The 25,982-nt window shown below is 40.8% G+C and overlaps 1 protein-coding gene across 1 annotated transcript; it reads right to left on the bottom strand.

The window, feature by feature from the left end:
* Window positions 1-514: 514 nt before the first annotated feature.
* Window positions 515-24,240, bottom strand: BDH2 (3-hydroxybutyrate dehydrogenase 2). Its single transcript, XM_043571464.1, has 10 exons — window positions 24,128-24,240; window positions 21,268-21,359; window positions 20,280-20,358; window positions 18,084-18,180; window positions 15,499-15,607; window positions 8,462-8,522; window positions 7,131-7,244; window positions 3,800-3,858; window positions 3,122-3,214; window positions 515-866 (listed from the first exon to the last, which is right to left on the bottom strand). Exons 2-10 carry the CDS (start codon window positions 21,340-21,342, stop codon window positions 813-815), a joined length of 741 nt encoding a protein of 246 aa, XP_043427399.1. The 5' UTR covers window positions 21,343-21,359; window positions 24,128-24,240; the 3' UTR covers window positions 515-812.
* Between the last annotated feature and the right edge of the window lie 1,742 nt (window positions 24,241-25,982).

The raw sequence follows: 25,982 nt of genomic DNA, 5'->3' as shown, positions 1-25,982 counted from the left end.
TATTTCACCCATCCCTTGAAAATTATTTTCTTTAATTTAGTTTCCTGTTATACGATTCATTTATATTTATGTATCCAGAGACTGTTTCTAAATTTCATGTCCTCTTACTGTTAACCTGGCATTTGATGAAAAAAATCTACACTTAATCTATTCAAACTGAAAATACTGCTGGTTCACTGTAAGTTTCTTAGGCCCATGCCGATGTCATTATTTTAATAAAGATTTTTTAGTTAAACTAAGAAAATAGTACTCAATTATGAGTGGTAACATCTGTTAAATATAAATACTTGATGATTATTTTTCTTTTATATAACAGATTAACAATATAGTTCTGAATCTAAACTCTTTTTTAATGTAAGTCACTGAAGCTAAATTCTTTCCTATCTTGTGTTCATTTATGATGGTGTAAAATTTTAAAATTAGAGTCCATGTACAGACCAAGCAGAATTATACGAAATATTTGAATATTGGGAAATAGAAGTAAAATACAAATACTTTTTTCTTAAAAACCTTCCATTTTTCATATTCACATTTTAATTTTATATGTTTACAAATTGTGGTTGATGTTAAACCTCTTCATTTGCAGTGAGTTCATTATCTTTTATGTCGTCTACCTATAATGATTTCAGAAGAGGTTAGAAAGAGATTAATATATTTAAAGAATCTGACTCTTGTGAGCAAAGACATCATTAAAAAGGGCTTGTTTTCGTTAATAGGCTGTTAATAGGAGAGACATGATGGGTGAGTTTTCTTTGTAACCAGGTTCACTGTGGACAGGAAGAGCCTGCCTTCCCAGCAAGGAGATTTTAAAATCACAAGCTCCAGCCTCCATCAATGATGACAGGATTACCTGTTACGTAGGCAGACTGCAATGACAAACACAAGGAGACAGAACAATTAACCAGGTTTAACACAGGTTGTGTTTCTTCAATTTTTCCATGACTCAGAAACCTAAACAATGTACTCTCATGGTAACAGGAAATCTCACATAACAAATAGATTTTAGGAAAAATCTGAATTACATTTTGGATGATCTGAAACTGCTGCATGTTCTTGTGATCTAGAGTTACCTGGCCTCTGGCTAGTGTTTTAGCACATGTCACATTCTAAGCAGATGTTCGGTCTCAGAATCAGAAAATTAAGCTCAGTGATATGCAGCCATTCCCTAAATTAGGATAAAGTATAAGCTAAAACAGTACATTTTCATTTTGAAATTCAGAACTATTCTAAAGCAGCTGAGTTTTATGCCATTAATAAACTTTTGAGGGGCGCCTGGGTGGCACAGTCGGTTAAGCGTCCGACTTCAGCCAGGTCACGATCTTGCGGTCCGTGAGTTCGAGCCCCGTGTCGGGCTCTGGGCTGATGGCTCAGAGCCTGGAGCCTGTTTCCGATTCTGTGTCTCCCTCTCTCTCTGCCCTTCCCCCGTTCATGCTCTGTCTCTCTCTGTCCCAAAAATAAATAAACGTTGAAAAAAAAAATAAAAAAAAAAAAACAAAAAACTTTTGAATGTCGTCAAGTGTATTAGTCATAAAGTGGTTGTGTTAATTACTAAACAATTTTTTGTGGAAGATATTGTATTTTTAGTTGATAAAAATATATAGGTGTTGTCAGAAGCTGAGGCACGGTAAATGTGTTTAAAAAATTTATATGAATAATTATTATATCTATTAAGCTATGAAAAAATATTCTATACTAGTTTCAGATATCCAAATCTGTACCAAACTAAGGGAATTAAAAAAAACAAACAAACCACTTTTTTTTTTTTTTTTTTGCACAGAAATTTGCACTTTCCAAAGAAATAAATCTGAAGTAAGCCTTGTGGTAGAAGTTTAAAAATCTTTTAACTTAAACATAGATGTTAAATTCGTGTTCTTATTTTTAAATTTATCTGAAGCCTGACACAATGGAAGAGGCAGGAAGGAAAGACATCACAGTATGAGTACAGACATTTTTAAAGTTCAATCTATGAAAACTAATCACATACTGTAGGTAAACTATCATCAACTCCCCAAAGGTTTTTTAAAAAGCAAATTTTCTGTTATACATATGGACGCCTTGGGGCTCCTCTAGAAGTCCAAAGGTCTTTTTATTGCACATTTCAAGCCAGAACATTTCCAAATATTTGGTAAACTAAGCTCTGGCTAAACAAGGACAATTTAATTTATCAGCAGTACCCCCCAATTCAAATGAACTCTTCTGCCCAGATACAGATTCAGAGAAACAACAAAAGCCAATGAACTTGTTCCATTAGTAATTTGTTTAGCAATTTCCCAGCTACTAAAAACTGCTGTTAACAGTCCTGAGAAGTGGTAACTTCGGTCACTAACATTTCAACCACTATTTGTTACATTCACCAACTAGCTGGTGTGCAAGTTACTGTAAAGAAGAGCTAATAGATCAGTAACATGCCTCCTCACTCCTGCCTAATCCCCCCCCCCCATCTCAAATGCTGCAGTTCCCTCCTCATGTAATATTCAAATACATCCAACAGAGGGGGGGTGTTTTTGTGCTCTTTACCTTATAGTTTCTGCTTTCCTAGTTGTATGCCATTTAAGAATATGCAATAGCCATTAAGGAAGAAATTGATTACTAAATAGGTGCAAAACAGAATGAGATAGAATTGGGATTTCCATATGTGATAAACAAGAATTCACAGGAAAAAACCAGCCAGTGGGATTGTCCTAATTAAGTCACCAGTAAAAATAAAAACACCAAATGCCAATTCTGTGTATTCTAGACACAACTAAATCTGGTTAACTCTCTCCCCCTTTCACCTGAAGCTCTCATAATTTTGGAGGTTCATTTGCTTGACTTACATTTAATTCGACTTTCCCCAATTACAATTTTTCAAAGCAACTGTCTCTCATAAAATTGAGCAATTTATTTTTTCAATCTTCCATGTCATTTGCTACAAGATTTAGTGACACATAGAGTTGAATAAGGAAGAGTTGGTGGCTCAGATCAAAGTGGCCTTTCTTTGAGCAAACTAAATTAGAATTTATCCCTATCTTGTAAATGCAACCTCTTATATATGTTGCAACTCTCTAAAATGACATTATTTTGATAAGCAAATTGTGGCCAAATGAGGAATAATGAACTCCCTGGGAAGAACAGTGCTTATTTCATCAGAAGCCAAATACACACAGAGGAGGGCTACTTCTTCTGCGGTTGCAAATCTTCCCGTCTTCTGTCTCTTCAGGAAAGAGCTCAGTGCCTGAGATCAGAAACCATACCAGATATCAGTGATAGGAGGTGAAGTCTGAATTCACCTGCAACTCCTTCAGGAAGTCCGAGGCAAGAGGAATCTATAGAGTTACCATTGGCTTGCTGCCTTGATTAATCATGTATGATACATGATACATGAGAATATCATTAATTGTGGACCAGGTAGGACTAGAATGACTTCCAAGCTACTCAAACTAGTAAAACCTATAGACACTGTGTCTATAATAAAACCTGTAGATACTGTGTCAGATCAAAATACATATTAAAGAGGAGAGCTTTAAAAAAATTTTTTTTGAAATTGTGGTAAAATACACGTTATTTACCATCTTAATCATTTTTAAGTGTATAGTTCAGTAGTGTTAAGTACATTTACGTTATTGTGCAACAAATCTCTAGAACTCTCTTCGTCTTGCAAAACTGAAACTCTGTACCCATTAACCAATAGCTCCCTGTTCTCTCCTCCCCCAGCTCTTGGCAGCCGCCCTCTGTCTGTCTCTGAATTTGTCTACTCTAGGTAAGGAAGAGGACATTTTTCAACCAGAAGATTTAATCGCATTTAAAATAGTAGATATACCTCTTCAGGATTTGGTCTGGCTTGTATTCTTTCTTGTAGAGATGGGGTATCAACTGTTCCTAAATCAAAGGGGGACATTCAGCTTGGTTAATTACTCAAATTGAAAAAGAAGTTGACAAATTTTAAACTTCCTTTCCACGTGATACATCAATGAAATCCTTTCCCATGACTTACAATGATAATTTCACCTCCGTGTTTATGATTTCTAAAAACACAGACCATAGGGGTGCTTGGGTGGCTCAGTTGGTTAAGCATCTGGCTTTTGATTTCAGCTTAGGTCATGATCTCATGGTTGTGAGATTGAGGCCTGCATCAGGCTCTGTGCTGGTAACACTGAGCTTGCTTGGGATTCTCTCTCCCCTCTCTCTCTGCCCCTCCCTCCCTCCCTCTGTCTCTCAAAATAAATGAATAAACATTAAAAACACACACACAGAGACCATAATTCTTTGTGACATTAGGCAAGGACTCTGGGTGAGTCACACAAGCATCCCCAAGATATATTTTAGTTACATTACACTGCATGACACTTTATGGATTTTCAGCACTTTTACATGTATTATCTCAGTTACTCCTCACAACAACCCTGAGATGTAAATACAGCCATATAAATACCTCATCAGTGAAAGAACCTAGGTTGCCTTAATGATCCCCAAACCATTCTTTGCTGTCAGGTTCACTCTGGGGATCCTCAGACAGGGCCATGCCTGTCACGGTCCTCAGTAATTAGATGGCTCGACATTTTCTTCATTATCTTGCCTATTTTCATTGGTTTCAAATTCCTATTTTTAACCACTGTTTCATGTTTCTCATAAAAAATATAATTTGAATTATCTCACTTAAAGTAAGAATGACACTAAACATTTGAAAATCCCGCTTGGTTCAAGCTCCTACAGAGCAACTTTCCCAGAGTTTCTGTCAATTTTTGTAATCTGTAAATTCTGTTTAGAGGGCCTTTTGGCGGGGGGTGGGGGGTGCTGACAGTACTCTGGGCAACCACATGGTATTTCTAAGGTCCTAAAAAATGATTTTAAAGTCATATCCTCTGCTCCTGAGAGTGCCATAGGGATGATGTTTACTAGGAAATCATTTATTTTCTTTTAAAAAAAAATTAGTTTTTTTAGTAATCTCTGTACCTACCTTGGAGCTTGAACTCACAGTCTCAAGATCAAGAGTTGTACGCTCTATCGACTGAGCCAGCCAGGAGCCCCAACCATTTCTTAATTTTAGCATCATTTGTCATTTCTCTGGAGAGGGTGGAAATCTTCAAATTCAGAAAGTTTTGGCTCCTTTGTGTTTACACCCTTTCTTTAGCTTACCTGTTTCCTCTCACGTTTCATCATAAGTGGGCAGCACTTTTGACACTCAGGGTAGAAACTGTCTTTACTAGAAATGGTCACCTGGTTCATTAGGAACATTTTCTACCTTCCACATTACTACAGGCAATAATGTTGATAAACTTTCTGAAACCATGTAACAAAGATTCCCTTGTACCCATCTTCTGGTAATATTTTCCTCACTTCCCTCGTCCATAGCCTCCTTACAGTCCCCAGTCCTACCAACAGTATGCTCAAGATGTCGTAAGCTTTCATTGAACAATGTCCTCAAAATCCAGTTTTAAAATACAACTTTGACAGCTTCCTACCACTCAGGCGAGGGAGCATCATGTCTTTCATATGGCTGGTATTAATGGTTATTAAATGAAACTATAGAGCAAGCCTATGCCTTGTACTTAATTCCATTGTCTCAACTCTACTGCGTCCAGGGCACGGACCACATAGCATGTCATAGTCTACAAAGGCTGGTGTTGAAGAGTGTGACTATACCACCAGCAGCACTACCCCAGACACACTCACTCCTTGTCAGGTTTTCTGCTGTGACTGGCTCATGAGTCACAGCTCGTTCCTTGTCCCATACAGGTTGATAATATATTTTCCAAACTTCTGAAAAGTCCAGCTGCTAAAACAACCACATTTTCCAAATCATTTTTCGATTTTTTCCACTGGGTAAATGGCACCAGAAATAGCTAGAGTCAAGTATCACCAGCGTGTATGTTAAAACCCAGTGAAACTGTCTCTTCTGTATCCTCTTCTTTCTTGGTGTTACCTATGTTTACATTTCTAATCCAAGAAAAATTAAACAGAATACCTCCGTCATGGAAATTCTGTAGCTTGAAAGGTATTTCACATTCCTCTTTTAAACTAATGAGTTAGTGTTTTTTAACCTGAGGGGAGACCATGGTGGATTATATAAAAATCTCATGTGGAACTTTCCAAACTACACAGAATTTTCCCCATCAACTCTTTCCCCAAGTTCTGGCATGCACTTCAGGTTTTGAAAAGTTCCATACGTAACTGTGAAATGCTGCTTCTCCCCAACCCCCCAGTACCAGTTGTGAACCACTGAGAGCAAGCTTGATTCTGGATATGTGATATTTAATTCCTTTTTAGAGAAGAAGTTAATAATTCTTCATAGGCAACCTGTATTCATTTTGGGTCAATGGAACCAGGTGAAAGGGCATATCTGTTTAATAGACATACCCATAGTCATTAAGAAAATGGGAAGTTATTCCTACAAAATAAGTTATAGAATGCTTTTGTTTGGACAGACTGAATGTCCTTTCTACTAATAATAAGTTCTTCTTTTCTTCTTTCCTTTATATGAGAGGTCAGCATGCATCCTGGTAAAAAGCCAGATAGGAAATATTCTTAGTTTTGAGAACCATTTGGTCTGGCGCAACTACTCAACTCTGCCTGTAGCCATACATGTGGCAAACTAGGTGTGGGTGTGTTACAATAAGACTGTGTTTACTAAACAGGTGACGGGCCAGATTCCACCTGCAGGTCATAGTTTGTTGATCCCCTTTTTATAGCATAAAGGAAGGTGTTAATCTCTCCTTTTTGGTTGTGGGTCAGCCCAGGTGATTTACAAGCCTCAGTAGCTCCCTGTGTTTTGGGAGGCTCCTCTTACCTTCTTCCTGCGGTGCAGTGAACACGGTCTACTTTTCATCTTTCGCCTGACAAGGTCATCTCTGGTCTACCTCCAAAACACCAAGCTCTGGTCAGTTATCTTGGCCACGAGATTTGGAGTTGTTCCACACACGTGTGAATACCATTTAAACCCTTTGCATCTGTGGTTCATTCCCAATGACTGAGAATCTCATTGCCAACATACCGTTGGACTGTTACCTTAGCCTAGACCCTTTTTCATTTGAGCTTTTCCTAATGACAGGACACAATATAGCATGTGGTAAACAAGCTTCTATGCATATGTTTCACAGTGCGAACCAGGGTTCAGAAAGGACAAGTGCACAGCCCTTTTGTGCCTACCTCACCTGGACACACACAGTTGCACCTGATGCCCTGCTGGATGAAATCTGCAGCCACAGACTTTGTGAGGCCAATCACGGCTGCCTTCGTGGTACTGTACACGCATCTGTTCACAACTCCTGAGGATGAAAGGAAGGTTTAACCATTGAAGGAACAAAAAAATCTCCTTTAGAAAGGGAACACAAATTACTGTCCTCCATACCTACTGTCATACTTCCTCCCATGCCATCCTTTTTAAAGTTTGATTCAGGGGGCACCTGGCTGGCTCAGTCGGTTGTGTCTGACTCTCGATTTAGGTTCGTGAGTTTGAGCCCCGCATTGGGCTCTGCACTGACAGCACAGAGCCTGCTTGGGATTCTTTCTCTCCCTCTCTCTGCCCCTCACCCTCTCTCTCTCTCTCTCAAAATAAATAAATACACCTAAGAAATAATAAAATTTGGTATCAGGTTTTCTCCCTTCCTGGGGCTAATTTCTGAGTGTAGGAAAATAAGATCATTACTGGCCCAACTCAGTTGAGACCTATGTGTTGAGATGCTGCATTTAGGTAACGGCAATGGTCTTAGGTTTTCATCGTCAGTTGGTCGAACACTTGGGCAGATTCCAAAAGACACCAAAGGACAATCAGGGTAAAGACCAACAAAACAAAAACCAAACCAAAAAGTCAAGGGGCCGAGGCATTTCTCTACCTTCCTCTCTTCGTGCAGGCTCACTGTGTATTCTTGCAAAGAGAAAGAATGTTATTTCAGCAGTAGTGATTTCATTTTAAACTCACAAACCCATCTGCCAGACTGTGACATTTGACATTACTCCAGATGGCACTGCGATCCTGGCTCTTCAACTTGACCTCTTGTTTAGGGCCCAGATCCACCGTCTTTGTGAAGCACTTCCCAAATTGTTACCCTCCCCCATATCGTGCCAGTACTTTGCACAAACCTGTGTTGTAATATTATCATGCTATAGAAGACCTACATCTGCCTGACTCTCTTCCTTTTGCAGTGTGAATTCTTTTGGGCAGGGACACACAGTGTTCAATACATCTTTTTTGGTTAATTAAATGGGTAAATATTTCCTTCTTCCAACTTGATTTCCATTTCCATATCCACTGGAAGGGATTAGAGGAAGGGCAAATGAAACCAAACTTATTTGTTACAATTGGTTTACATCTAAGGCAGAAAGGGCTGATAGAAGGGAGCTTAATAACAATTTTTTTAAAAAAGTGGTGTTGAAATTACGTGTGGGTTTTATAATCCCTGCTATGTTTGTTCTGAAAACCCATATAGGTCATAAAGTTTTTGGAGTATGTGCATCGTGATTCCCAGAGGAAGACGGACCTTACCTTTGAGGCTAGAAGCCACAGAGGACATGTTGATAATGTTGCCAGATTTCTGTGCAAGCATCTGCCAAAACAAAAACAATGTTAAAAAATGCCACTCTGCAAGATAAAAATAATAGCTCTTTACAAGATTTGCATTTACTTATGGTTTGCAGAACCATCTTCTTAGCTATTAACATTAAGCACGGTTAAGCGTCTTAACAGCCTCACCCAGTCACTGCTGGGAGTTGATGGCATGCTGACGCACTCACTGGCAGGAACATTTCCCAGGGGGATTACTGCCTTCCTTTGGCACAGGAGCATCAGCAAGACCAAGGAGAAACTCTGAGCTGAATGGAAGGTTAATGAACATTAATTATTACTTTGTACTCCCGATGTTGGAAAATTCTTACTTTATTCAACATATATTTGTTGAACACCTACTGTGCTAGGTCCAGGAGATACGAAGATAAATGACACACTTTCTGCCTATGGAGAGCTGCCAGGGGACTGGGGGTGCTGACATAACCAGCATCCAACAATAGTGGAGACCTCCATAGAGAGGGGTCAGTGGTGGGAAGGGACCAAACTAGGCTTCAGGACACTCAGAGGGGCTCCTGAGGAGGAAAGAGGTGGGCTGATACTACCCCCCCAACCCCCCCGCCAGGGAGGAAAAAGCATTTATTTTTTATTTATTTTTTAATTTTATTTTTAATTTTTTAAAATTTACATCCAAATTAGCTAGCATGTAGTGCAACCATGATTTCAGAAGTAGATTCCAGTGATTCATCCCCTGTGTGTAACACCCAGTGCTCATCCCAACGAGTGTCTTCCTTAATGCCCCTTCCCCATTTAGCCCATCCCCCCTCCCACAACCCCTCCAGCAACCCTCAGTTTGTTCACCATACTTATGAGTCTCTTCTGTTTTGTCCCCCCTCCCCATTTTTATATTATTTTTGTTTCCCTTCCCTTATGTTCATCTGTTTTGTCTCTTAAAGTCCTCATATGAGTGAAGTCATATGATTTTTGTCTTTCTCTGACTAATTTCACTTAGCATAATACCCTCCAGTTCCATCCACATAGTTGCAAATGGCAAGATTTCATTCTTTTTGATGGCCGAGTAATACTGCATTGTATATATATGCCACATTTGCTTTATCCATTCATCCATCGATGGACATTTGGGCGCTTTCCATACTTTGGCTATTGTTGATAGTGCTGCTATAAACATGGGGGTGCATGTGTCCCTTCGAAACAGCACGCCTGTATCCAGTGAATAAATGCCTAGTAGTGCAATTGCTGGGTCTTAGGGTAGTTCTATTTTTAGTTTTTTGAGGAACTTCCATACTGTTTTCCAGAGTGGCTGCACCAGCTTGCATTGGAGGTGGGCTGATTTTTGAAAACTGGAGTGTAATTCAGAAAAATAAAAGAGAAAGGTGTTTTAAGGAGTGAGGGCCACATGTATAAAGGCTCTAGCACAGAGCTGGGAGGAAGGGATGGGTCTGGCTGGAATGCCCGGAGTGGGAGGAATGAGGCTGTAGAGGCCAACAGGGGCTAAATTTAGGAATGTGGGCTTTACCCAGGAGGCAATGTGGTGGTGACAATGAGGGGCTTAATGCAGAGAAGTGGCATGTTTAGATTTGGGGAATTCTAAGATTATAGTGGCACGACATGGAGGAGACCACTGGAAGGTGATACAGTGATTTCAGAAAGGACTGAGAAAAGCTGAGATGCAGCAATGTCTGTGAGTTATGCGGGGGGAGGTTGAGGTGGTAAGGGCAGGACGTGGTAAACAGTTACATGAAGTGAGGCCTGCCTCCCTCATCGAGGGCAGTGCTTCCTAAGAACACCTCCCTCAGAATTCCCCCATTCCAAGTGTGAAGGTCTGAAGAGGAGGGGTTGGGGCTGTTTTGTTCTCCTAGACAGGGTACACAGTAGGTGGTCAAACACTGTGATGAATCAAAATCTCTTGAGGGGCTAATTTAAAGTGCAGATTGCTGGGCCCTGCCCCTGATGTAAAGGAATATATAAATGAAAAACTGCTATGAATTAAAAATGTTTTCATATACATTTATACTTAGTATAATAAGTACGTATGCTTTCAGGGCATGGAGGTATGTGCAAGAGTGTGGGTACCCATGAAGAAGTGAGACATGGAGAGAATTCCTACTCAATGGGCACTACCTTCTCATTGACATCAGAAGCTCGGAGGATGGCTGTAAAGAACAAGGTTGAGTGGGGGGAATGGTGGACACAGAGAGTGGTGAAGAGTTAAAACAACTGCTGAGAGGGAATGGAAGACCACCACCAGAGAACAGAGGAAGGAAAAGCAGGATATCCTATGCCATGAAAGTCAAGCAAAGAACGAGTTTCTAAAAAGAAAAGAGTCTCAATAGTCAGGGTAGGGAGAGAAGTCACTCCTGCTGGGGTGAGCTTCTCCAGCAGCTTTCAGTCAGAGAGGCATAGGGATGGGGGTGAGTGACTGGATGGTCCAGGGATGTGGCTGCCAAGATGGCAGATCTCCCCATGGTATTCTCCTGACTTTCTGTTTTGATACTTAGTTACTGTTTGTTCTCAAGAGCAGAGAATCTATATACAACAACCTAAGGCATTGTGTTGGATGGATTAAAGGATACAGGGGAGGCTGAGGTGACCCGATCAAGGCAAGGACACAGTAGGGGTGAAAATATTTAACCCCACTTGTTTGTCTATGTGATAAAGAGGATCATAATGAGATGGGGTCTTCACAAAAACGACCAGGAAAATTAGTAAAGTATAATGGTGTTGGAAACGAAGCCTTAACATTATTCTTTCTTATCCAATTTAGCAAATAATCTGTTTTTACTTATTTTTAGTTTTGTTCCAGTTTCATTGAGCTATCATTGTCATATATAACCCATTTTAATACCTATAGAATACATATATTACAGTAGAATACATAACGATGAGCTACTAAGTAAGTTCAGTCTCTAATCACCGGAAATACTATAATTCCTCAGGCAAAACTTTGGAATAGAGTCACCTAGGAGGTGCTAGTGCTGTCCCTTAACATTTGTGCTATCCATTCAGCCAGGTCTGTCTGCTGGATCTAGAGCCCTCAGTCCATGCTCAGCACCCTTCCACGCTGTTTTCTCAACACCAGCTCAGTACCTGCTGGTACGGTGTGGATGCTCTTCCTGGCTCCCCATGCAACGTCCCGCTCTGGCAAATATCACTTAGCAAGTATAAAGTGAAGTGCCTGGTATGTAGTAATTCTGTATGGGACTGACCTCCCAGAAGCTCAGGCAGGGGCTAAGAAAGAGCTCTGAAAATTTCCTCCAGCTGTTGATCTAGTCAGTCCTACCTACCTAGCTTTTCTATCTCCACTGAACTCAGCTCTTAAACCTGGCAGACCTTGGGTTCTTGGCTCTTTGATGATTCCATGTCTCACCTCTACCTGGACTGACAACCTAGATTCATTTATTCATTCAACAAATACTTGCTAGAGCATCTCTATGTACTAGAGAATCTTCTAAGATACAGCAAAGGGGAAAAACCTCCACCTATCCAAGACTTCCCTGACTTTGGATTTTGCACTGACTTCTTCTTACAGTATTTTCAGCTTGTTCTTTGCCTTTTGACTCACATTCCAGTTTTGGAACGGTTTTCTGTGTATGTATCCATGATCAAAAATTTCCTACAAGTGTTCCTATGTCTTGACCACCTGACTTTTCAGATCTGCCTAGACTCCAAATCCTGACTTCCCCTGGAAAGTTCTACCCTGTTGTATGTGCATCATTGTTAATGAACCCAGAAGATCCCAATTAGGGCTGGAAGGGATTGTGTAATCTCTCATCCTCATTTTATTTTTTTACATTTATTTATTTTTGAGAAATAGAGTGAGACAAAGCATGAGCGGGGGAGGGGCAGAGAGACAGGGAGACACAGAATCTGAAGCAGGCTCCAGGCTCTGAGCAAGAGGTCAGCACAGAGCCTGATGTGGGGCTCGAACCCACGAACTGTGAGATCATGACCTGAGCCGAAGTCAGACGCTCAACCGACTGAGCCACCCAGGCGCCCCACTCATTTTATTTTTTTAAAGTTAGCCTATTTATTTTCAGAGAAAGAGAGTGAGCAAGCAGGGGAGGGGTGGAGAGAGGGAGAGAGAGCATCCCAAGCAGGCTCCGCGATGTCAGCGTGGAGCCTGATGTGAGGCTCAATCTTGTAAACCATCAGATCATGACCGGAGATGAAACCAAGTGTTGAACACCTAACTGAGCCACCCAGGTACCCCATCTCATCCTCATTTTAAATAGAACAGAGTACAAGTGCCATTTCCCACGGCACATGGTGAAGTAGGGGCAGAGTTCAGGCTGTGATGCCAGAGTTTGAAATCCAGGGTCAGGTTGGTTACTGTCACTTTAATAAGTGGCACTGACTTCTTCTCACTGCCCATCCCAGTCAATAATATCTCTTGGGATTTTTTACAAATGAGTATTAGTGGCTCATATGGATTATTGTTGAGATGCTTTAAATTATAGGAAAACTCACTAATTTGCAAGTTAGTGTTTGATATTTCAAAAGTTAACATTTACTGACAAGTTTGAATTTCAGTGCCGCTGGACCATACCCCATGCCTGCTCCCTTCACTCATATTTGTCAAGCACTGCAGACATGAAGTAGGCTGTTTTTGCACATGTGATAGTCTTACCCACTATGATCTAAGTTTTCTCCTTTTGCCACAGCCTTGGCTTCTCTCCCAATCATAGGTTAAGGATCAGGCGTCAAAAAAATAATCAGGGTGGGGCGCCTGGGTGGCGCAGTCGGTTAAGCGTCCGACTTCAGCCAGGTCACGATCTCGCGGTGTGTGAGTTCGAGCCCCGCGTCGGGCTCTGGGCTGATGGCTCAGAGCCTGGAGCCTGTTTCCGATTCTGTGTCTCCCTCTCTCTCTGCCCCTCCCCCGTTCATGCTCTGTCTCTCTCTGTCCCAAAAATAAATAAATGTTGAAAAAAAAATTAAAAAACAAAACAAAAACAAAAACAAAAAAAGAATCAGGGTTCCAAATAACAGATTCTCATGAACTCCGAATAAACAAAAAAATGAAATTTACATTAAAAATAAATTTGCTAGGGGCACCTGTGTGGCTCAGTCAGTTAAACATCTGACTTCGGCTTGTGTGGTGATCTCATAGTTCGTGGGTTGGAGCCCCATGTCAGGCTCTCTGCTATCAGCAGAGAGATGGCTTCAGATCCCCTGTCTCCCTCTCTCTGCCCCTCTCCACCCCTCTCTCTCTCAAAAATAAATCAACATTTAAAAAAACAATTTGCTAGTCCCATATCCCATGGAACCACTAAGAGATCCTTTCTAAGCACTAAACAAGTAGATTGAAACAAATTCCTTTGTTATGAAGTCAGTTTTTCTAGTTTTCCTTTCAACATTCACCTGGATCCTTCTTCTTTTTTTCTTTTTTTAATGTTTATTACTTATTTTTGAGAGAGAGAGAGAGACAGGTAGAAAAAGAGGGAGACACAGAATCCAAAGCAGGCTCCAGGCCCTGAGCTGTCAGCACAGAGCCTGACATGGGGCTTGAACCCACGAACGGTGAAATCATGATCGGAGCTGAAATCGGATGCTTAACCTACTGAGCCACCTAAGTGACCTGGGATCCTTTTTGACATTATGTTGAATGTTCAGAGCAAAGCATCAGCCCTGCCTTGCCTTTAAAAAGCTCTTCTCCTGCACTGGGTTGGCAGCATTCAGTACGTCTGCCATCTAATCCAGCTGGGATGGAAGAGAAGAACGGCTCCTTCTGCATTTCACTAGGGTTCAGTTTGCAGCCTTGGACTGAGCCGGTTCTGTACGCAGTCAATCCCTTCATTGTCTGAGCCTGTGCTCATTATCGGCTTACAAGTTCATTTGAACTCAATCTTTTTCATATTTACACTCCCCTCTCCAAGAATGCCTAGCGTGTGCTTTTCATCAAAAGGCATGTAATGCTTGTTTGTAAAACAAAATGAAAATTATTAATGAGTTGTGGAAAAGCTGTGGAATTCCAGGGTAGCAGACTCAGGAAGAATGCTCTCTCTCTTTAACACACACTGTCTCTCACCTCTCTGGTACCTCTGTGGCTCAGTTAAAAACACGAGTGCAAGAAGAATACTCAAGGAACAGAAAAGCAATGAGGTACATCCATCTGACAGCATATGCCTAGACAGTGAAATTCAAGAAGGGGCCTAACCTCCAGGGTTCAAATCCCGGCTCTAACCACTTGCTAGTTATGTGACCTTGGGCAAGTTACCTCACCTCCCAGTTTTATCCTCTGTACAGTGGATGTGATAAAGTAGTATCTACCTTATCCCATTCTTCTGGTCCCATGTACCTCCTTGCTATCCCTCTCTCTGGGACCCTCTTCCTCATATATCTCAATGGTTAGCTCCCTCATTTCACTTGGACCTCCATGAAAATTTCAGCTTATCAGCGAGGCACCCTGGGCTTTACTGATATCCTAGCTTCTTTTTCTTCCTAGCACTTTTTTTTTTTTAAGTGTATTTATTTTTGAGAGAGAGTGAGCAAGCATGAGCAGGGGAGGGGCAGAGAGAGAGGGAGACAGAGAATTCCCAGCAGGCCCCACGCTGTCAGTGCAGAGCCCGAAGTGGGGCTCAAACTCATGAACCATGAGATCACGACCTGACCTGAAATCAAGATTTAGACACTCAACCTACTAAGCCACTCAGGTGCTCCTTCTTCATAGTACTTCTAACCACTCCCGGAGTTATATGTTTATTTAATTATGTTATCCTGTCTCACTCCCCAAAAATGAGATCTCTCTCATAGAAGGGACTTGTTTTTCTGATGAGTCTTCTGCACCCAGAATGGAGACTTGCATAAAGAAAGTTCTTAATACTTCTTGAATATTTCTTAACTGGAAGGTTAAGTGAGTTTGTATTAAGTGTCTTGATATAAATGTTCAGTATGGGTTAGTCATTGTGGTAGCTACTGTCACTCTTCAGAACAGAAAGGTAAGGGCCCTTTCTGGATGCCCAGTGTGGAGACCTACTTATCATAGTGATGGTGGTCCTTACTTTAGGAAGAAATGCCTTGATCATCAGGTACATGCTGCGGACATTGAGATTCATCGAGAAGTCCCAGTCCTTCTCCTCACAGTCCAGGATGGTTCCATGATGGACAAAACTGGAAGAGGGATTAATCAGTGGGGAAAAATGATCATTTAGGATTTCTATTGTACTTCCTTATCATTTTATATTGTCATTTATTGACTTAGACCTTATGAAGATTTTAGCAATTCATAGTAACACTTAGTACATTAAGTTAGTAAGTATCCAACAGCTTAAGCTAAATAAATTTATTGGAAAACAACATCTTTCTTTTGAAAGAAAGGCAAAAGCTTGGGGCCACCAAACATAAGAAGCTCTATGGCAAGTGCACAGGAAATAGCAAAAACAATATCACAAACAAATGAGAACATGATACTTGCCCCGACTCCTATTTCATAAGCAACAGTGCCCTCAGGTGGCATAGATTTAACATTTTCAAAGGGAAATCAAATTGCAAAGGAAAACCATTGTCTCAACATCTCAGGGTAGCAAAGTAATATCGCTATCATACAGTTCTAACATATTGAGTAAACAAAGCAGAACAAAACTCTTAAAGCAACTTTCACTTCTTTTCAAGTCACACTCTTGTTTTTAAAAACATTTTTTTTAGTGTTTATTTGTTTTTGAGAGTGCAAACAGAGGAGGGACAGAGAGAGGGAGACAGAGAATCTGAAGGCGGCTCCAGGCTCTGAACTGTCAGCACATAGCTCGATGCGGGGCTCAAACTCACGAGCTGTGAGATCCTGACCTGAGCTGAAGTTGGACGCTTAACTGACTGAACCACCCAGGTGCCCCTCAAGTCACACTCTTAAATAACCTTCTCATCCTTCGTATGACAGCAGGTACCCACGCTCTATTTCTATATCCCTTACCTTGCTGAGAATTTAATACATAGATATTCAAAAACCAGTTCTGCGGATTTTTTTGTCATGGCTCTGAGTATATTCTCATATAAGGGATGAGCAGTTTATTTATGTAGCAGATTGTCATAAATTGTTGGTTTAATATCCACACAGTGTAACCTATGACAAACTATAGAAAGGTGTGTATGTATGTATATATATATATATATATATACACACACACACACACACACACTATATATATATATATGTATATATATACATACATACATGTTTTTTGTGCAGAAACATAATGATTAGGAAGAACAAAAATGTATTAGAAGGCTCTGGAATTTTTCCGTCAATGCGGCAGTACAAATATAACAGAACATAAGAAAAGTGGAATGTCACTTAGTTCCTGTGTAAACCTCGGCTGTACTCATCTCTACTGTCTCGCCTGAGCAGGGAAAGTCCCAGCACGAGCTGCTCCAGTTCCAGCCTCTCCTCATTCATACACGGTTCAACACGTTTGGTATCATCTGCATAAGTTCAATTAAGCCATTCTCTTTGTGCTCTATACAGAGATGCAACACGGAAACTTCTTTTGCTGGGTGGAATTCATTGTCCCAGTAAGAAACACTGAGCTTGGGATGTGTAAAGGAGTTGCTAGAATGCCATGCCAAAAAATTGGGAACACCTGCATTTCAATAAGCTGAGTACTTGGTTTCTGGTAAATATACTTTGCTTTAAAGACACCTTCTGGAGGGGTGCCTGGGTGGCTCAGTTGGTTAAGTGTCTGACTTTGGCTCAGGTCATGATCTCACAGTTCGTGGTTCAAGCCCTGCATCAGGCTCTGTGCTGACAGCTCAGAGCCCGGAGCCTGCTTCAGATTCTGTGTCTTCCTCTCTGCCCCTCCCCTGCTCATGCTCTGTCTCTCTCTGTCTCAAAAATAAATAAAAACATTCAAAAAAAATAAAGACACCTACTGGAAAATGGTTTTTCATTTTATTTTATAAGTCTTAGTGGAGCGTCCACAGCCAGTCCATTGCTGTAAGCCTATGACCAGCCTTAAGATTAACAGGTTTGGATTAATACCAGTTCTCTTGAGACCATCATTTTCCTTAGGACTCAAGTCCATGTCTGCTTTTTTTTTCCCTTAAGTTTATTTATTTATTTTGAGACAGAGTGAGAGAGAGTGCATGTGCATGCAAGCAGGGAAGCGACTGAGAGAGAAGTGGGAGAGAGAGAGAGAGGGGATCTCAAGTGGGCTCCACACTATCAGTGCAGAGCCTGAAGCCCATGTTCACTTCTATGGCTGTCTTATTTGCTGAATCTTACTTGGAATAAAATTTGTCTAAAACCTAACTATATTTCCTAAGAAATAGATTATGGTTCATGATGAACAATTATGCCTTATTATCAAAAATTTTTTAAAAGTTTATTTATTCATTTTGAGAGAGTGAGACAGAGCACGAGCCAGAGAAAGGCAGAGAGAGAGGGAGACAGAAAATCTCAAGCAGGCTTCACAATGTCAGTGCAGAGCCTGATGCAGGGTTTGATCTCACGAACTGTGAAATCATGACCTGAGCCAAAATCAAGACTTGCATGCTTAACTGACTGAGCCACCCAAGTGCCCCTTACCAAAACTTTTTAAATAAAAGTCATATAAAACTTTCTGTAAGGAGAGTGAAATGAAAAAGTATGAATTACCCAGCAACATTAAAGAGAACATCAAGTCTCTCAACTTCATTGGCAAACTGATCAATTTGTTTCTTCTTTGTGACATCAAGGGCCCGAATCTGAATACCTGAAAAACAAAACAAAGTACACAATTTATCTTTACTCATAGAAATGTCTAGCCTTGAAGATTTAGCTGTTCTGAAGTGTGAAGACTGTAGTATTTGTCCAGTTAGACTTCACAGGATTGTTGGCCATTAGTAGGGTCTTATCAATCTTAAGAATCTCATTAGTAAAAATCTTGAAGTCCTCTCCATCTTTTTTTTTTTTTTTTAAGTAGGCTCCACAACCAGCATGGGACTTGAACTTACGACCTGACATCAAGAGTCGGAGGCTCTACAGACTGAGCCAGCCAGGTGCTCCACCTTGACCTCTATAGTAGATGCTTCTCAGCAAACCAGCAGCAATACCTGCAAGTGGGCTCATTCTAGTCCCGTCTTTCAACCCAGAGGTTGAATCACTGCTACAGTGATGCTGAATTCTGTCTGAGGGGGAAGGACAGGGGCAGTGGGATAAGAGATGGTTTCTATTTGTGCATTTTACCTTTATGTCAATTGTATTATCGACTAGAAATGACTTTGTGGATCACAGGTACCATCACTTATTTCTGGACCAAATTCCAAGAAGAAATGACAGGCCACAAGAAGGGATGAAAACACTAGTCATGAGAGAGTTGGCATGGGGTCTGAGGCAGACACACTGTACTAGCTACTAAAAAAATATGCTCTAATGCTTTCATTAAGCAGCAGTCACAATTTTTATGATTTAAAAAATATATGGTTTATTATTCTATTCTTCCCTTTTGCATATAGAAAAGAAAGATTATAAATAAAGGGAGGACTAGAATGGAGTTTCAGAAGGACTTTCCTTTCCTCTGTGCTTTTCTACGACAGCAGCTTCCCTTACATTTGTTGAAATGATAACTCAGTCTAATTCAGTTAACTAATTCAATTGAACTAAATTATGTTTGATCATGCAACCTATTCTATTTCGCTGAAACAGTTAACTTTGAAATGAGTTCTACGTTCTGATTTCTTTCTGAGTAACGCCAATTAAAGCCCTTTGACGTCGGAGTTAGGCTCGGTGTGGTACAGTAAGGGGCAATATGTACTTGAACAAGTTAATCTCTTATAGTTTCTGATCATGACATGTGATTTTAAGGCTGAGCTGTCTCCAATATGGTGGCCACTAGCCACATGTGGCTGGCTACTAAGCATGGATAGGAAATGCAGCTAGTCTGACCTGAAATGTGCTGTAAATGTAAAATACACATGGATTTCAGAGATTTAGTGTAAAAAATGTAAAATTTTCTATTGTAATGTTTTACAATTGCATATGTTAAAATTATAATATTTCGGATACATTGAATTAATTAAAATACATTATTAAAATTAATTTCACCTGTATCTTTTTACTTTTTAAATGTAGCCACTAAGAAAATTTACACTTGCACATATGGCTCATGTCATGTGTCTATTGGACAGCGTCTCCCCCAGAGGGAGGCAGAGAAGTGGAAAGTCATCATCAAAAGTTAACGTAACAGGGGCACCTGGGTGGCTCAGTTGGTGGAGCATGTGACTCTTGACCTTAGGGTTGTGAGTTCAAGCTCACCATTGACGAAAGCTTACTTAAAAAAAAAAAAGTTAACAACTATTAAATTTTCACATGTAATTTTGTAATTGAGTACTGAATCCTTCAACATTTTGGCTAAATAAAAAAAATTTAAGCATACATCTTAAAATTTTGTTTATACATTTAAATGTATAGATTTTTGTCTGTAGGTTCACAGAATACAGATTTTTAAAAAATGTTTATTTATTTTGAGAGAGAGAAAAGTAGAGAGAGGGAGAATGCAAGAGGAAGAGGGGCAGAGAAAAAGGGAGAGGGAATCCCAAGCAGGTTCTGTGCTATCAGCATAGAGCCCAACATAGGGCTCAATCTCACAAATCATGAGATCATGACCTGAGCTGAAATTGAGAGTCAGATGCGTAACTGACTGAGCTGCCCAGGAGCCCCACACAGAATATAGACGTGATAGCAGAGAAAAACGCTCTAAAAAAGGCCAGCACAACCGAGCAGCTAAGGAATTTTCTTTCAACATGTGAACAATATTGCTTTATAATACCTTGTAGATTCTGAATCCCAAGTTCAAAGTGCTGAGTTGCTTACCAGGGTACTTTTCCAGTTCCTGAAGTTTGGACTCATTGATATCTGTGGCTATGACTTTGGCACCTTCTCTTGCAAAAGCCTGGTAGACACAATGTACAAATAAATCCTTTGTTTATTCGATTTGATTCCATTCTCTTGAGTGGAAAGTCATTTAGCCTTTCCCCCCTTATCTTATTTTCATTGTTTTACCTATAAAATAGGTGGAATTTTAAGCTCTCTACTCTCATTTCACCCTTCCCATTGTTAATAATTTTACCATTAATTAGAACAACATGACATACATTGTGCTTGTCATCTGACTTTGTGCCTGTAAGCATTATCAAATAAAAGAGTGTTTTTAAAAACTAGGACTCTGTTACTGACACCTCTCAAAATACTATTCTGTGATGTGATAGCCTGTATTTCATTTCTGAGCTAGTTCTTATTATTTTCCATTTTTTACTATATCCCAAATAATAAGAGAAAATGCGTTATTTTCACACTTTTCCTCCTAAGACAATATTACTGTTTTCATAAATGTCAAACCATACCCTATTATACTGTAAGTGCATTAATGAGTTCAGGTGTGGGTTATAATGCACAAGAAGTTGATATAAATTAGAAGGTGAAAGTAACCTGATAGTCTTGTATCTCTGGAGTCCTACATCTGAATTGACAATTACAGAAAGCAATACATTCCTGTAGGTCCCCTGCAGTAAATATATCATCGTGCAGAGAAACTGAGGCAGAGAATTAAGTTTCTCAGAGTCCAAGGTTATCACTGATGTCGCATAATAAACATGTGAGGTATTCATTCCTTCACTTGCCCTGGGTCAAGGCTAGTGAGTTTTCTTTTTGTAACCTCAGACAACAGAAGCACAAAAGTAAAACAAAACAAAATCAAAGCCAAAAACAACCAAAAACGAGAGCAGAATTAAATAACCATGGGCTGTGTCCACATAATTTAATACCTCAAAAGTTAGTAAGCTAACAAGAAATAATAACTTACTATGGCAGCTGCCCTCCCAATCCCCTGAGCAGCAGCGGTCAGGACGATGATCTTCCCATCAAGTCGACCCATCATGGAACCTGTGGTTCAATCTAGAGACATGTGTATTTAATGGTTTACACTGCAGCATGTGGTCCTGTGCAGTGACATCTAGAATGAACTTAAAGGTAGCATTTCTGTACAGATAGTCCATCAACTGAATTCTCCAAGAATGCTGACTCTAGATATGTAGCTTTGTAAATCAAAAACATTTAGCATAAACCATTGAAGTGATAACTGGCAACAGACAGACATGGGACTTCAACCTACCATTTGGTTTCTTCATTACTTAGAGAAGACAGCCTCTGATACTGATACAGCAGGGGAGGAGTCCTTCCCCTCACTACCACCATCATCCTCCCCACTCTCTCTATACACACTTCTTTTGGCATTGTATGTGTCCTTGCTACTTGGGGCTGCTTCCCAATTTCTCTGCTATAAATTTTTGTTGGGGTTTGCACTATCAATTGTTCATGGCTTTTCCTTCTCCCTTGGAAAGATTTAGTGGTTGGCCTCAGAGAGTCATTGAACAAAAGAACTGGAAAAATAAAATCATGTCCAACACTCCCATTTTGTAGAGGGGAAAACTGATCTGACTTGCTCGAGGTCACAGAGCCAGTTAATGACAGAACCAGAACTAAGCTCAATCCTCCCGACTCCTTTGCTATGTGAAATTCCACTCCACAATGCCGCTGATCCTCTCTTAAAGTAGTGACACTTTATCAGATACCATCAGTAATTTTCAAACTGGAGACAGAAATTCTGACATCGGGAAAATAAGATACGCATAAGATATCTGGTGCTTGGATTGTAGACTCTGGGATAAGAGGAATGGCTCATGACGAGATTGGGGGTGGTTAAGAGTCAGATGATGATCAACTGAGGCTGTCTTCAAGGACCTGGGCGTCTTTTCTCACCCTGCTGTACTTCATGGCTGCCTCTGATCTCACGCCAAGTCACAAAATGGCTACTTTGTCCCAAGGCATCTCATCAGCATTCAGGCAAAAAAAAAAAAAAAAAAAAAAAAAAAAAAAAAAAAAAGGTGGGGGTGGTGGTGGGAAATAAAAGCCAAAAAAGCCTTTCAGAGAGTCCTCACTTTCTAGTCAACAAGGAAGCCCTTGCCAAACATTTCAGCCTACATTTCACTCGCCAGCTCTAGCAGCAAGGGCTAGGAATTTGAGTTTTGTTTTCTGGCCTCTATTAAGAGAAAAGCTGGGGGAAGGGGTGCGTAATTGGGTGGGTACCGAGTGAACTTACTTAAATAGTACATGTACAGATAACCTACACGCTCACTGCTCAATTACCCGCCTAAAAAAATACAGGTAACTAGCTAGTCTTGCCTAAAGGGCTCACATGATCTAGTGCTATCTTTGTGAATATATCTCTGCTGTCTTCTGCCAACCTTGGCATTTTGCTGTAATCAAGCCTTCACACTTTATCTAAGCTCGGAATGCTGAGCGGCCAGTTACTCCTGTGGATAATGGCCACTGAAGGACTGATGAAATGAGTGCAACTCAAGAAGACATGTATTTTGGAAAGATCACTGGAGCAGACCTTGGGGAGTGGGTGGTTTCCTTGGGAGGGTGCTGCGGGGGCCTGAAGGGCCGAGCGTGAAATAGCAGGGATGGGAAGGGGGGGCTGGATCAGAGAAGCATTTGAGACGTGACACAAGGCCTGGTCACCAGTGCCCTATCTTTGGAGAGATCATGTGGTCTGCACCCTGCCTCGCGGCTGCGAATTAGGCCTGCGGATTGCAGGTCCAGGAGAGGACCTCGTGGTTCGCGTGGTTCTCGCAGTCTCCGCACGCCCACCCGCACGCTGTGAGACCTGGGCGCGAGTGCGCACCACCACCAAGGCTGACTCTTTTCTGGGGGACACGGGGCTCTTTCCGGGGCCTTGCGGACCCTCCAGTCACTGCACTGCCTTCCTGCCCGGGGAGGGAGGAGGGGCTCCCTCGTGGTCTGACGGCCGGTCCCTCTCATTTTCTCTCACACCAGCATTTCCCCTTATAACTCTCCTGCACGTTTACCTCTGTCTTGGAGTTTTGCTTCTCCGAGGGCCAGACGAACAACCCGCTCCAGGGACTTGCTTAGAGTCTCACTGATACTCTCTCGGATTAAATCTGCGTTTGTCATGCGCCAGAGAAACTGAGCTTTTACACTGCCTGACCTACTCTGATGCCATGGATTTTCTCTATTTATTTTGTCTTTATTCTTACACGAGTGATACGTTTTCACTTTAAACATGTAAAGAGTTGAGAGATATAACCATATATACTATAGAAAGTAAGAGAATCCAATCATTTTACTGGATCTTGGGCGAAGATTCTGGGCGTGGTGTATTAAAAAGCGATTATTTTACACCTCTGTCAATTGCTGGCTTCAGGAACATGACACTGAAGGCACACACCAAAGGCGTCCCTAGGAATCTCTGACACCAGGAGAAAGAAGCACTTACTACTGAACAATTGCTGGAGCACAGAGTAGCCACTTTGCTCACTCCGATATCTCCCCTAGCTAGCCTTGGCTTTCTGGAACCAGATTTTGGGGCTAAAACCTGTTAGAATAAACTACATTATTAAATACAAATGGGTTTATTTGGGAAAATGAGTGCAAACGTGGCCTTAAATGGTAAAATCCAACGTGAAAAGCACATTGAAAAACTAATATACCAGAGTTTCAAACTTGTTAAAAACACACCCTTACCCTGACCTAACTGCTAAGATTAATGTTGAAATAGGTAACTTGCAGAACAAGCAAAAATCTAAACCTCTTCTTTTCGCAGGCTAAAATTAAATTTAAAAAATATTAGGAAATCTTACTTTAGAGCAGCAGGTGGACGGCGTCCTCCAGATCCCCGTGCGAGCAACAAACTTGAGACCTTTGTGCAGGAGCAAGTCAGGCGCTTAAAGATGCATGTTGGGATTTGTAGTTTCGTTCAGTTTTAAGGAGTCGCACGTTTGTATACTATATACGTGTGTGTGCTGCCATCTAGTGGAACTCATCTAGAACTGTTAACTCCAAGGAGAAGGTGAAAACTGGAAAAGCCCCCTTACAGCTTACTTAGGATGTGGAAATCATTTGCTTCACTTTAACGGGTCTTTGTTGTTTGTTGGGGTCTATTATGCGCTCTTCTAGGATATTTACATTTTAATGAGTAAGAAATTTCACGTGAAAGAGAGCAGGGCAATAAAATAGAAGGGCCCTAGATCATTTAAGATAGTGGAGGCTTCCTTCCTGGCCCTTCACCAAGATTGTTTTGAGGGAGAGAAATAAAAATTCTCTCATTTTAAGGCATAGTTACGGTTGTTTCGTCACAGTCTACTCTAACACTAGTACATATTTAGTGGCAGAGTGCAGGCATCCTGACTACCCTGAGGAGGCAGGGTCCAGGCAACACTTCAAGCTTCACAGTGTGGAGGAGGTGTGGAGGCTTGAAAGGGAAGGACATGTTGGGTAGGAGCAAAACAAAATCAAGCTCGGCTGAAGAGAACAGATATTAGAGATTGAAAAGAAAGGATGAGGTCATGTGTGCTAGACTTAGTCATTCATACTTATCAGGTGTGTAATTGAGCAGGGTGATTGTGTAAGTTATTTTCTGCATGTACTATTTAAGTTGGTTTACTCAACATGCACCCACCTCACTTTCCTCTGCCTTTTATTTTATAAAGGTCGGAAAACAAAACTCTCAAATTCCAGCCTCTTTTGCTGCTAGTGCTGGCCAAGGAAACACAAGCTGAGGAGGACTTCCTTCTTGGATAGAAAGGCAAGGCCACTCTGAAACGCTTTCCATTTTTGCCCTTTCCTTGCTTTTTTCCTGGAATGCGAATATTCCTTGGGACATGGCAGCCATTTTGTGACTTGGTACGAGGTCAGAGGCACACATTAAGGACAGAGCCCGGTAAGGGAAGGAACCTGATGGCTTGAAGACAGCCTCAGTGCCTCAGCCCTAGACTAACTCCTCTGTGCTCCTTATATGAGAAAAAGTTAACTTCATTAGATTATGTTTTTCTCCAGGTTTTTTTGTCTTTGGAACCAAGTATCTTCATAACAGTCATGATGGTTAAGAACAAAGACTGCGGAGTCAGAAAGACCAAGGTAAGCCCCACAGCTTTTCACTAGCTGAGTAAGTAACAACTCTCCAAACCCCAGTTTTCTCATCTGTTAATGAAGGTAACCATAGCACCTACCTCAGGCATGTGAGGAGGGACTAGAGGCATGTACAGATACCAGCACATTTGTTACATTTTTACTTAATAAATGTTAATGATTATTAAAATTCAATTATAGTAGATGGCAAAATTTGATTTTAAAAAATCCCTGATCTAATTTCTGCATACATCCACATACAGTTTTTGGTAAAACTGTCCCTCATTGCCTACGGTAGCTTCCAATGGAGTATAATGATCTCTAATCATCCCCAGCTGTGCTCCTTGCCTCAATGTCTTTCCTTTAACTTTTGAGGATTTTAGAACGGATTTTATATGGACATGAGAATTCTCTAATCAAGGCCAACTCTAACACTTTCTTGGTGCAGCATTCTTCTGACCCCTTTGTCCCCAGATTTTCAACAATAATGCCTACTCTGTAATAGCCTAAGTAACATGGTGTTGTAAAAATTTGCTTACACATCTGTATTTTCCATGGACTAAATTTCTTCAAGGCTAAGGACCATAT

The sequence above is a fragment of the Prionailurus bengalensis genome, chromosome B1, assembly GCF_016509475.1.
Source record: "Prionailurus bengalensis isolate Pbe53 chromosome B1, Fcat_Pben_1.1_paternal_pri, whole genome shotgun sequence".
Taxonomy (NCBI): Eukaryota; Metazoa; Chordata; class Mammalia; order Carnivora; family Felidae; genus Prionailurus; species Prionailurus bengalensis.
Note: the sequence above shows the minus strand (reverse complement) of the source record. Positions and strands in the feature narration are given on the sequence as shown.

Bases quoted from the DNA above. Each gene is read 5' to 3' on its own strand.
- BDH2 (XM_043571464.1), bottom strand. From the start codon at position 21,342: ATGATGGGTCGACTTGATGGGAAGATCATCGTCCTGACCGCTGCTGCT. The intron at 15,608-18,083 runs GTAATTCATACT...TCCCTCTTCCAG, and splicing joins GTTCTCTTTAATGTTGCTGG to TTTTGTCCATCATGGAACCA. The intron at 3,215-3,799 runs GTATATCTACTA...TTCTGATCTCAG, and splicing joins CCAGACCAAATCCTGAAGAG to GCACTGAGCTCTTTCCTGAA.